The sequence below is a fragment of the Adiantum capillus-veneris genome, chromosome 8 (assembly GCF_014529385.1).
Source record: "Adiantum capillus-veneris isolate H3 chromosome 8, ASM1452938v2, whole genome shotgun sequence".
NCBI classification, from domain to species: domain Eukaryota; kingdom Viridiplantae; phylum Streptophyta; class Polypodiopsida; order Polypodiales; family Pteridaceae; genus Adiantum; species Adiantum capillus-veneris.
In genome coordinates, this window is record NC_140938.1 from 81576383 (window position 1) to 81589660 (window position 13278).

At 44.1% G+C, this 13278-nt stretch overlaps 1 protein-coding gene across 2 annotated transcripts in view; it reads right to left on the reverse strand.

Moving 5' to 3' along the window:
- The window catches only part of EMB2369 (tRNA synthetase class I (I, L, M and V) family protein), a 142406-nt gene that overhangs the window by 67431 nt on the left and 61697 nt on the right, over positions 1 to 13278 (reverse strand). For both annotated transcript variants that reach the window (XM_086518137.1, XM_086518138.1), the window contains exons 9-13: positions 4439 to 4703; positions 4115 to 4309; positions 2776 to 2855; positions 2608 to 2670; positions 2401 to 2482 (exon numbers count right to left, since the gene is read on the reverse strand). In XM_086518137.1, the coding sequence (XP_086374263.1) occupies positions 2401 to 2482; positions 2608 to 2670; positions 2776 to 2855; positions 4115 to 4309; positions 4439 to 4703 (685 nt within the window). The remainder of the gene's footprint in view (positions 1 to 2400; positions 2483 to 2607; positions 2671 to 2775; positions 2856 to 4114; positions 4310 to 4438; positions 4704 to 13278) is intronic.

Consider the following 13278-nt stretch of genomic DNA (forward strand, 5'->3'; position numbering starts at 1 on the left):
GTCAAAGTTATGTGAAAAGCATATGCGATGGGCAAACATTCTCTCTATGTTCCACTTTCGAATTGTGCATGTGGAAGGCAAGAAGAATGTGGTGGTTGATGCATTGTCAAGAACGCCACAAATTTTAATTGTGTCAGTTCCTTATCATCATAAACTTGAAGACATGAAGGTACAATATGCCAATGATGATGATTTCGCAAGGATCTTTGAAAAGCTGTTAGAGGGACGACGCCATGAGCACTATCTCCTCACGGATAGTTTTATGATGATGCATGGAAGACTATGTGTCACGACTCACGAGGCCATTGTGAAACAAGGTTATGGTAGAAAGTCACGTCCCACAGTATGCAGGGCATTGTGGTATAGATACAACAGTAAAAGCGGTCGAGACAATCTTTTATTGGCCTACTAAGAGGAGAGATGTGGATGTCTTTGTGCAAGCATGCATATTTGCCCAAAGGTCAAGTTTGACAGGCAAAAGGCACCAGGGTTGTTACAAGCATTGCCTATTCCAGATAAGCCATGGGAAAGTAATGCTATGGATTTTATCTTTGTTCTTTCAAAAATGCAGACAACAAATGATGGGATATGGACCATTGTTTGCGGAGTCACCAAACAGGCCCATTTTATTCCTATCAGAAAGAAGATAAACTCTAATCAGATGATTCGAATGTTTATGTACAATGTGTTTTTAAGTACCATGGTATGCCACAATCTATTGTTACTGATCGTGATCCTTGTATAACGAGCCTGTTTTGGAGAGGTTTGTAAGAAAACATGGGCACTACGCTCAAGTTTTCCTCCTCATTTCATCCACGCACTAATGGGCAGCCAAAAGAGGCTAATTCTATTGTCTTAGATCTGTTGAAATGCTGGCACCTTTTGGATTTGTTGAGGGTGGCAAAGAGGTTTCTCCAATTCTCCCACTTTGCACACAAAGGATAGGATTTTGAAGCACATCGATATGTAGAGAACATGGACGAAATGTATAAGAATTTCAAGCTTGCCTTGGAGAACACTCTAGCAAAGCAAAAAAGGCAATTGATGGTCACCGTGGTGAGCTCTTGTTTTCACCTGGTGATTGGGTTCTTTTGCAGTTGAAAAGGCAAGGTTAAGGAAGATAAGGGCAAGGAAAGGTTGTTCCTTAAGCTCAGCATGCGTTACTATGGGCCTTTGCAAATACTTGACAAGATCAACAATGTTGCTTATAGGCTAAAATTGTCTAACAATTGAAAGATTCATAATGCGTTTCATGTGAGTCTTCTAAGACGCTTTGTAAGTTATGTGCCGGAAGATCTGCCAGATGAAGATCAACCTGAAGTTAAGGAACTTGACGAGATCTTGGTACCTGAGCAAATTTTGGCACATAAAGAAAGAAAAGTTAGGGGAAAAGTTGCAAGACATTATTTGGTGAAGTTCAAGAACTATCCACCTATGGATGCAAAGTGGATGGAAGAGAGTGAACTGTTAAGAGTCACCATATAATGTATTGCAATTTTACCTTGAAGCCTTTGGTTTACAACCCACGTATGCCCCAACTCAACGTACTCGAAAGAGGGGTGATACTGGAGCTAGCACATCATATGTACATACGAATTCAGTGCAGTGGAAGTGTACATTGTTGGAGGTTAAACGTACAATGCTCACTTCTATGATAGACAGAAATGACCGAGTAGGAAGGTTTCATTAAGTCATTTGCATCTATGTTTCATGACCTTTCTTGCAGATACATGTGATGAATCATGATAAAGGGTGTTAATCACAGTAAATCATTTGAGGCATGTATATCTAGCATGCAATCGAGGATGTGTAATGTTTTCTATGGGTTCTCCTCGTGTTGAGGTTTCCCATTAGTAATTCAAAAAAGCCAGTGACTTGGATGAGCTCTCCCCCCCTCGTTATGAGCTCTACTTTGATTGTTTTTTATTTACCACATGTAATGTTTTCTATGGGTTTTCCTCATGTTGAGGTTTCCCACTAATAATCCAATCTAATATTACCAAAAAAAAATGTAAGTGTGTGTGTGTGTGTGTGTGTGTGTGTGTGTGTGTGTGTGTGTTACATGTTTCCCACTAGTAAATTAATCAAACTGATTTACAACAAAAAAAATGTGTGTGTGTGTGTGTGTGTGTGTGTTACATGTATTGACCCCGCACAAAGCAAAAGTGTCGTCATCTACAAGATAATATACCATCAGCAACATCATAACCCTATAGTACTTAATACTACAACACAATCAGTGATGTCATTCCAAGCTCTATACACAGTGACTCTTCTGCAAAGTGCAAGTCCCCTTCAATTGAAGTGGAATCCACAAACATTCCCTCTTTTCAAGAACCAAAATGTCATTCACATAATTTGTGAAAACCAACAGACTTCTTTTCAAGTAGCGTGTCTCACCTTGTGCCAAAACCTTGCATAGAGGAGATGTAGAACAGAATGCTCTGCACCACCCACATAAAGATCAACAGGACCCCAATACCTGCTCCAAAAATTAATTAAATAACGGACAAACGTCATTGTTTAGAATGCAAAAAAGATCCATTAAACACTGAAAACTAGAGTTTAGATATGTGATATAAATAAAACGTAACCATAAATAATCACCTTTCTTTTACAGGGTCAACTAGACAATGCTGATTACTTGGATCCATAAACCGTAAATAATACCTAAAGAAAGGAAACCATTTGGCATCAGTAACCAGAGAGGCTAAGTTCTTTGTCATATTAACAACATAACTAGACAGAAAGACGTAAATTTTGCAAAGATGATACCAGCAGGAACCTGCCCATTGTGGCATTGTATTTGTTTCTCTTGTTGCAGATTTACCACTATTTGTATCCACAGTCTTGACCTGTATTCAGACATCTATCTTTGAAATGGTAACTAAATTCTCTCACAATGATAAGTAAGATTAACATCAAGGAATGCCACATGAAATAAGGAAACCACTGTCATGAAAAGGATAAACCTCCAGATTCTAATTTCTGCATGGTTGAACAAATTACATGAAAGCCACACAGTAGAATTGTTAAATGTATCACGTACTCTAGCTCAAAGGAGGCATGGAGACCAGCTTTCTGCATGGATATGAATAATGAGTGCCACTCCACGTCCATAGAATGGGCTTAACACAGAACAGTGGAAGCTACTAGGGTATCGAATGATGTACACATCCCGATCCACCGTAAGAGGCAAGCTGTCACGCTGATCAGCTATTTCTTACCAGTTTCAACCAATTTCTTTTAATCAATCATGTCCATCAAAGCGGTAATGTTTTTTGTCAAATGGAACAACTGCTTTCACTTATCAAAGTTATACTTTTGTCCTTCTGGTTTGGCTATAGTAACAAAAGGATAGCTTGATTGGCACCAATACAACACTCTACAGTACGGGCAGCAGGTGTGCCTCAGGCCCAAAGGAGAGGATCGCCTGCATGGGGTGATGGTAGGTGATTGGGCTGCTGAAGATGGTCTGCCTCTAAATAAACAGCTGTGAGGGCTTGCCACTTCAACTCCTCCTACAAATAGAAAATTATCTCTTCCTTGTCCAAGCATACTTGCTCTTACAATTTTGCAAGCATGTGTATGATCTAAACCTACTAATAGCTATCAATGATCCACAGGTCACAAATCATCAGTCACTTTTCATCAATACTTATCCAATCTCCATTCATCGTTCGTAACTTGGCACAATTTAACTCTGTAGGATTCAGTACAAAATGTCCTATCGATGACTTAGTGTCCAGGTACCATCAAATTATTTATAGACATAATGCTTCATTCTCTGAAGTGTATCACTTTTTGAAAGACACAAATATATACTCTGAGACCAACTGTTTCTACTCTTTGACGTACAAACTTGTCTCGTGAGCTGCCAAGGACAATCAAAACTCACTTTAACTCCATCTTGATTACCCTGTTTCAGCAGCTTAATTTTCGTCTTTAGGATTCTTATGCAAGGTCATTCAAAACCAAAAGGTTGGTGCTAGCCAGATTACATGTGTGCCATATTTCAACAGACAAGGTAGCAAGCAGTTAACGAAAGTGGACATCAAAGTGGCAGGTGAGGGACTACAATCCACCTTAGAATAGATAAATTCAACACACTTACCCAATCTAATGCCTTTGCTAATGGGGGCTCTCCAGTGCCAGTGGGCGAAAAGTCATCAATCTCTGGAAGCTTGATGGGTAAATCACTCTCATTGACTGTCTTGGCTTCACCACTGTCATTTAGGAAAACCACTGGAAATGGCTCACCCCAATATCGCTGTCGAGCAAATAACCAATCTCGTAGCTTGTAGTTGATCTGTTCATACATCAACAATCAGGTAAAACAAGTTTTTCTTCTGTTCACAGTAGCCCAGCCCACTTAAATGATATAAGAATGCATCTCAGGAAAATCATGAGATTCTTCTTGAAGTATCATCCTCACTACCTTTTGTTTGCCACAACCTTTCTTCTGAAGCCACCTCACGACCTTAGAAGCCGCTTTGTCACTTGGAAGTCCATTTAGATCAATGCCACTCTCTTCAAAACAAGAATTTTTTACGAGTCCCTGCCCGGTATATGCTTCATTTTCCTTACACGACTCCCCACCCTCTAGAGAAATGACCACACGCACAGGCAGATCAAATTTTTGTGCGAATTCGAAATCTCGAGTGTCATGTGCTGGAACAGCCATGATTGCACCTGTGCCATAACTGCCAGAAAGATCATGAATCGAAGTACTTCAATAAACTAAGTCATCCCTAATTACGTCCCTTAAAATAAACCTTCCCAATACAACAACACACCAGACGCCCAAGCGCGCACACACACACACACATGATCATACAGCAACACAGTTCAGGTGCTAAGTTTCTGTCATGAATCCTGTGTAAACTCCATGAAGAGCATACAGCATTTGGCCTACAGTTTCCGTGCAAAAACCACAAAATGTTTTTTCAAGGCATCATGGACATTGCTACAGCTAGGAAACTAGTGCCATCAAATCGTGACATGTGTTTGTTATATAACTTGAGATTGCAGCATGAAAAATTCTAGTACATGCTTCTACCCAAGTCAACGTAAGGTTAGCCAGATTTAGAAGCCATTGCAGGCAGCAAGGCTCCTGTACCACCAGGATGGCTTGTAGGGCCTCCATATCAGATCTCATCACCAGGAAAGCTTGCCTTCTCCCTTGCTCTATGTAGCGCGATGATTTGCTCTGGTGCATCTCTCTCTCCCCTTTGCATATATGGTAATGCCCCACTAGTTGGGCTTCCTAGATGACCATGTATAGTTCGGGGGGTTCTATGCACGTTTGCCAAGGCAAGAGCCTTCTGTACAGGAACAGGATTAGCTAATTGCTAATCCCCACCCACAGTTCCATCGCGAAGCATTGCAAAAACGGAGAGTTTTCTCGCACGAAAACTCATCCGTTTCAAAGGGGAACTGTCCCATTGCATGCAGGAGCACTTGAAACACACGTAGGCATGTTCGCTCCGCCCAAAACGATCCAAAACAGAGAATTACAGCCTGTTGTGTTTTTCTGCAGGTTTAGGGTTTCACACCTAATCTACAGGGCAATGCCCGGGGAGCGGAAAGCCTTGGGATGCGTAAACAGGGCTTTGGGCACCTGACAGTGACAAAACAGGGAATTACAGCACGCTGAAATTGACCTGCAGCTCAAAGGAAAGCTTCCTAACCGCAAGGGAAAGTGTCCTTGACGTGTACTTTTGACCTACAGAGGGTTTTGCGGCGTTATGCTAGCAAAATTGGGTCAAAAACCTGCAATTACAGCCATGGACAGGTTTGGACAGCTTGGTGAGAGATAGGTGAAAGTGTTCGGGTCATCTATTCGCAATAAGAAAAAAGAAATACCGAAAGGGGTGCCAGTCTTTGGGGCCAACAGGTGTTGGCGTCTGCTTGGTAGCGCTCTAGCATCCAAGCCGTGTGTGTTTGAAGTGTCAATTCCCATTACAGGTTTTTATTTGCAAAGTTTCTCTCTGTCCTAAAGTCTAAAGTAAAGTTTCGGGTGAAAGCCTATGTCTACCGCCCTACGGGCCGGTTTCAATGTCAGCTAACAAGTACGTAAAAACTCTCAATGCTTTAAATGTACAGCAATCATGCTATGAGATGTCTGAACCTCCTCTATGGAGACCGTGGGATACAAAATGAAGTATCTGATATAGATGAGTTACCAATATAGCATCTCCCAAGCTACAGTTAAAGAGATGAGCTCCGGACCTCCCTCAACCCTCTCCCAAATCCCAATGCCACATCAAGATCTCCTTGATCTATCTCCGTGTTGTTGGGCCAAGCCTTTGTCCCAGAAACCTAGCCTACTCTAGCTCTCATAGGCATGGCCAATATAAATCCCATCATAGTGGATTATGGATACTTTGTGTCCATGTCCAAGGTTTTAATCTCTATCATGTGCCCCATTGTGTCTAGCAATGCTGCTCTCCCCCAAGTGTCTAGCAATGCTGCTCTCCTCCTCTTAGAAAATGTTTGTGGCACTTTGCCTGGGCAAATCATATACACATGGGCTCCATGTGCCATGTCAGTGGACACACTACTACGAAAATGACCCATAGCAATAGGAAATGGCCATTCTGACACTTCAGAATGCCGTTCTGGCCCCCACTCGGGAATGCTCAAACGTTCTGGTCCAGCAATTTGGTGCCGCGGAGCACTTTCCCTCTCCATCAGCCTAGATCTCAGCCCAGTGGGAACAACCAAGCATCCCTACTTTATCTGAAGGCAGACTTTTGCAGAGGCATTGGAGATGCAAATGTACCATTGTTTCTTAAGCAGAGATAGCTCCATCTCTAGGTAGAGCTTTAGAGAGCCATGTACATCGGCACCCATCACTTACCTCCATACTTGGTGCACACATGCCAAGAGATCTTACAATGTTCCCTAGAAGCCATCCATATCACAGCCACATGGCCATGGCCCTATTAAGTATGGAGTATCATTAACCCTTGCAATTTTTATTCTACTAATGCACATTTGTAAGGCCCCCATTATGAGGAGAAGCCATCATGCGTGAGAAAAATCACTCACCGAAATATCATGACCAGACGGCGACCGAAAAGTGGCCAGTAGAGGTAGACACATGGATGTGGCAGGAGGCGTTCAACGGCCAGTGGTCGATTTTTGGGTGGACTCGTCTACACATGGACAGTTGTGTCACGATTGTGACTATGTTAGCGTATTACATCTACTCCTAGTTGCAGATACGCGAAGTGCCATGCCAAGGAGGACCCCTACGCTTTGGTAGTTGTGACCCTTCGCCCAAAAGACATGCCTCTTCGCCAAAAGCCACACTTCTTCGACGACTAGTCGCACCCCTTCACTCTACAGGTGCGACTTTTCGCCCAATGGTTGCAGCTCTTCACCGAAAGCATGTGTCTTTACGTCTAAAGTCGCGTCTCTTCACCATGAGACGTGTCTTTTCTTTGTGTCTCTTCGTCTCCTATATAAGGAGCCTATTGTACTCAGTTTCAAGCAGTCATTCGATCAATCAACACAGAGTCTTCTAAGTCTTGTTTCTGAGTACAGTTCAAGTTTCTTAAGTCTTAATCTTGAGTCTAAGTACTTAATTAAGGATTAGTACCTAGAATCCTTACAATGATATCAAAGCAAATTTTTTCCCGGGACCCGAAGGTTGTGAGCCTCTCACCCTCGCCGCTACCCTCTCCCCCCCTTCCCAGAGTTGCATGGAAGCAGAAGAAAAATGGCACATACACACCAAACCCTTCTTTCTCGATTACACATATCAACGATAGATGCGCAGATGTGTGTGGCGTGCCGGTGAGTGTGCCGAGATTCCATGTTGGTAGCCCTTCCTGTACCACTTCATTGGGTCGTACCCTATCGTGCTTGGTTCGCACCCATTCACGCGAACGGTCAACAATTCAGCCATGCAAGCACCCCTTCCCCTTGGTGGCACCCCTTCCCCAAGAGAATCGTAGATAGGTGGTGCCTCTTCAAGAGAACCGGCAGTGGCTACGTACCCCTTCGCCTCCACGGGACACATGCACACACACCCCTGGTTGTTGGAGCGCTAAAATTCTGCAGGCAGCCGAAATCAGAATTTAGCCGGAACCGCCCTCCTCTCACGAATCTCGCACGCTGAAATTCAGAACAAAGTGCCCTTTCGTGGCACCCCTTCACATAGGGTGTGCCCTTTGGCGGTACCCCTCCTCACACGCTGCCAAACCCCTTGCACAACCTTTTCCAAATTCTGCAAAAGCTGGATGCTAAACATGGGCTGAAAACCTGCACGCTGGGCTGCGTACACCCCTTAGGCTGAAATGTTACTGGCCCACACCCCTTCGCTGGCTGCTTTATTCACTTGCGCTGCTGGCACACATCCCTTCGCTGGCTGAATTATTCCCTTGCGTTGGAGTTTGTTTTACGTGGGCAGCCAGCCAGCGAGCTCTTTTATTTTAACGCTACCACTTGGCCACATTTTAAAACATTTAAGTTCTGTCAATTGCCCACCGGACAAGCCCTAAATTAAAGCTCATGTGAACACGCTTGATCAACTAAAAAGGCCCCCAAAAATTATTACGTGAGCCTCATGACAATCAGCCTGCAGCGTGTCCCTTCTGCGCACGCAACCCTGCCACCCATAGTTACCAGGAACAGGAAACCGGAACGGGAATGTGGAACAAAATGCCATTCCGTGTTACGGGTACTCACGCTTGAAACACGGAACGGGGATTCGGAACGGGAACTTGGAATGGGAACGGGGAACGGAGACCTGAAAACGGCCATTCCCTGTTACTATGCTGCCACCTCCTCTCAGCAACGCTGACCCTCACTGGACATCTTGCACGCGAAACTCTTCATCGGTATGGCCGACGAAGCCTTCCAAGTGCCAATTCTGTTTCTCTCGTACATAGTCGAGATTCCGGACACTATTCTCCTGGACAATTCTCCTGCACCTGAAGTAATAATTATTCCCGAGCAAGAACCAATCCCAGAGCCGAAACCCCTTCCCGCTACGGCAGTTATACCTTTCCAGCCTCGCCACGATATTTCCTCCGAGCAGTCAGCATGACTGGATCACAAGATGGCGATGACAATGTAATGCCTGAGGACTCGATAGCAGTTCTCAAAGAGCAGATGGCAGCATTTTCCAAGAGCCTCGCATCACTTCACACTCGCTTGGAGCAGATGCAGACGCAAACTTCTTCCCAGAGTCATACTACTACTTCTCGGACTATTCATGCTGCTTCTCTACCATCTTCTTCCGACGCTTCAGTAGTCAACCAAGAAGAACCACTCAAACCAAAGGCTTCGGAACTCAAATTTTCTCACCCAAAGCATGGTTTTTAAGATACAACTAGACACAAAGTACCTTCGTGCAAGCAACAAAAGTCTCAGCATGAATATTCTTGGATATGTTACAGTTCTAAGCAACCAACTTCTTATCAGAATCATTAGCAACAAAAGCAGCAATATGAAGCTTCCAAAGGATCATCAGCGATATCAAGATGGGCTTACTTACTGGGACATATATCCGACCGTAGTCGAGTACTTGGTCGTGAATGCCGCGATGCTAGACAAGTTCCCCCTCACGAGCCATGCCCTACATTTAAGTCTTTCTTGTTTAATGGTGGTAAAGTTGAAGATTTATTGATCCTTTCCTTGTGCAAGAGGATCAATCAAAGGTCTAAGAGGCAACAACTCCCTCAACCTCGCCTCTCTAAATTGGAAGCCTTAATACCCGCTAAGAAAGGTGAAGATTTAGAAGATTCCAGTTCTTGTGTGACAACCAAGATGCATATAACCGTTTCTTTGGCCGTGATCCAGGCAAAAAAAGTCGCCTCATCACCTCCCTTGCAAAATACAGCCTTTGTCTCTAAAAAGATACCAGTTGCTATGGTGAATGATAATTTTTCAAACTTGAAGATACTAGTCCTTACCATCAATGATGCAACGGATAAATAAGCTCGAAGTTACAAATGACTTTGACAAAGGCACTTATCAAGTTGCAGATATTATCAGTTTTCAGTTTGGCAAAATAGTCATGGTCAATAACACTGCCATGACATGGGACTTAACAGAAAGAGCTTTGGATGGAGAAGCACAACAACAATACATTTCCCTCTCCCGGAGTTTCTACAACTACCTGGGGTTTTATTTAAAGAGGGAGGGAATGTCACAATTGTGACTATGTTACAGTATTACATTTACTCCTAGTTGCAGATACGCGAAGTGCCATGCCAAGGAGGACCCCTACGCTTGGATGGTTGTGACCCTTCGCCCAAAAGACATACCTCTTCGCCAAAAGCCACGCTCCTTCGACGACTAGTCACACCCCTTCGCTCTATGGGTGCGACTCTTCGCCCAATGGTTGCAGGTCGTCACCGAAAGGATGTTCTTTACGTCTAAAGTCGCGTCTCTTCACCATGAGACGTGTCTTTTCATTTGTGTCTCTTCGTCTCCTATATAAGGAGCCTATTGTACTCAATTTCAAGCAGTCATTCAATCAATCAACACAGAGTCTTCTAAGTCTTGTTTCTGAGTACAGTTCAAGTTTCTTAAGTCTTAATCATGAGTTTAAGTACTTAATTAAGGATTAGTACCTAGAATCCTTACAGGTTGCCTCTCATGAGAAAGAGCAACCAGAGTTACCCGGAACGCAAAACAGGAACGGTGATGAGCCTCCCCAGGGCACGAGAACAGCGCGGAACGGGAGGCATCAAAAACCCAAATAATGCAATTTTTAGCTGTGTGATTGAAAACAAGAAGTATTAGAGTCCTTTGACTCTAATACTCATGAAAACCTTGATTTGAAGACCATTCACTATTACTATGGCAAACGTGACACATGTGCCATGTAGACTTCAGAGCTTGAGAGAGAGAGAGAGGGGGAGAGGATGAGGGACAGAGAGACACAGGGAGAGCTCGAGAGAGATAGGGAGAGAGCTTGTACTATATAGACTTGAGAGCTTGAAAGAGGCTAGAGCTTGAGAGTCAAGACTCGAGAGGATAGAGCTTGAGCCTTGGCCCTTGAAAGCTTGTGCGCTTGTGAAGGTGAGGGGTGGGGGGAGGGGCATTTTATAAGCCAAAGGCTCACATGATAGAAAACCAAAATCTGAAAATTTGGCAATTCCGGGCCGTTCCCAACCGTTCCAAACCGTCCATTCCGGAAGCAACTGCTTGTTCAGAACAGCCAACCGTTCCGAAACGTTCCCTAGCTTGCCTAAGGCCAGGAACGTCGTTCCGACGTTTACCCCCACCCCCCCCAATGGGCGTTCCCCGGTAACTATGAGGGCAAACCATAGAGGCTCTTTTGCATCTATAAAAGGAAGCTCCTTTGCACTTGCCTCGGCATATCAAGTACACGTGGGCTCCAAGTGCCATGTCCATGGACACACTACTACAAAAATGACCCATAGCAACAGGAAATAGCCGTTCCGACACCTCAGAATGCCGTTCCGGCCAACTCAAATGCGTCTCAACCACCAGAATGCTCAAATGTTCTGGTCCAGCAATTTGATACCACTGGAACACTTTCCCTCTCCATCAGCATAGATCCCAGCCTAGAGGGAACAACCAAGTAGCCCTACTTTATCTCCAAGGCACACTTTTGCAGAGGCACAAGAGATGCAGATGTACCATTTTTTCCTAAGCAGAGACAGCTCTATCTGTAGGCAGAGCTTTAGGGAGCCATGTATACCGGCACCCATCACTTAACTCCATACTTGGTGCACACATGCCAAGAGATCTTACCATGTTCCCTAGAAGCAACCCATACCACAGCCACATGAGCCATGGTCCTGTTAAGTATGGAGCCTCATTTAACCTTGTAATTTTTATTCTACGAATGCACATTTGTAAGACCCCCATTATGAGGAGAAGCCATCGTGCGTGAGAAAAATCACTCGCTAGAATATCATGACTAGATAGCGGCCCAAAAGTGGCCGGAAAATGGCCAGTAGAGGTAGACACATGACCGTGGCGGGTGGCGTTCAACGGCCAGCGGCCGAATTTTTGGGTGGAATCATCTACACATGGGCGGTTGCCTCTTATGAGAGAGGGCAACCCAGAAAGGCTCCTTTGCATCTATAAAAGGGGGCTCCTTTGCACTTTGCCTTGGCGTATCAAATACACATGGACTGCATATGGCATGTCCATGGACACACTACAACAAAAATGACCCATATCCATAGGGAATGGCCGTTCCAACACTTCACAATGCGGTTCCGGCCAACTCAAATGCGTCTAAACCACCAGAATGTTCAAACGTTCTGGTCCAGCAATTTGGTACCGCCGGAAAACTTTCCCTCTCCATCAGACTAGATCTCAGCCCAGAGGGAACAACCAAGCATCCCTACTTTATCTGCAAGGCAAACTATTGTAGAGGCACAGGAGTTGCAGATGTACCATTTTCTCCTAGGCAGAGATAGCTCCATCTCTAGGCAGAGCTTTAGAGAGCCATGTATACCATCACCCATCACTAACGTCCATACTTCTTGCACACATGCCAAGAGATCTTACCATGTTCCCTAGAAGCAACCCATACCACAGCCACATGAGCCATGACCCTATTAAGTATGGAGCCTCATTTACCCTTGAAATTTTTATTCTACAATTGCACATTTTTAAGGCCCCCAATGTCAGTGTGACATGAAACGTTTCAGGGTTTCGTGCGTTTCGGGGTTTCGAGGTTTCTGAAACGTTTCGTTTCGGAGCTCAGAGAAAGCGAAACACAGGGTTCGTTTTACATGTATGTACTTATAAATATATATTGAATATACATATAAATTCACTTGTCAAGACATATGAAATACCAAAATCTAGATGTGAGACTTGAGTCACGAGTGAACAAGGTAGGAGTTGAAATTGAAATTCCTAGCCAAGTCAAAATCATTAAATTACAACGGCAAAACAAATAACAATGTCTAAACTCATGTTCGCATAACAAGAATCATGACTCAAATCACACCAACAGTTCCTAATACATGATCTGAATCTTGAGTCCTGACCAAAAGACCAATGATACATGAGTTGAGTTTTGGCCATACTACATAAAATGCCCAAATATCAATAAGAAACTAGCTAGAGTCCTCCTCATAAGGCTTTGTAATGGGTTGAAAAATCCTAAAACACCCGTTTTGGGTCAGCAGGTCAAAAGGGGAGAAAAAAAAAACATCGTCTCGTTTCGCCCGTTTCGGAGTTTCGGAGGGCCGAAACGCGTTTTTATGTCACATCGGCCCCCATTATGAGGAGAAGCCATCGTGGGTAAGAAAAAGCACTCACCGGAATATC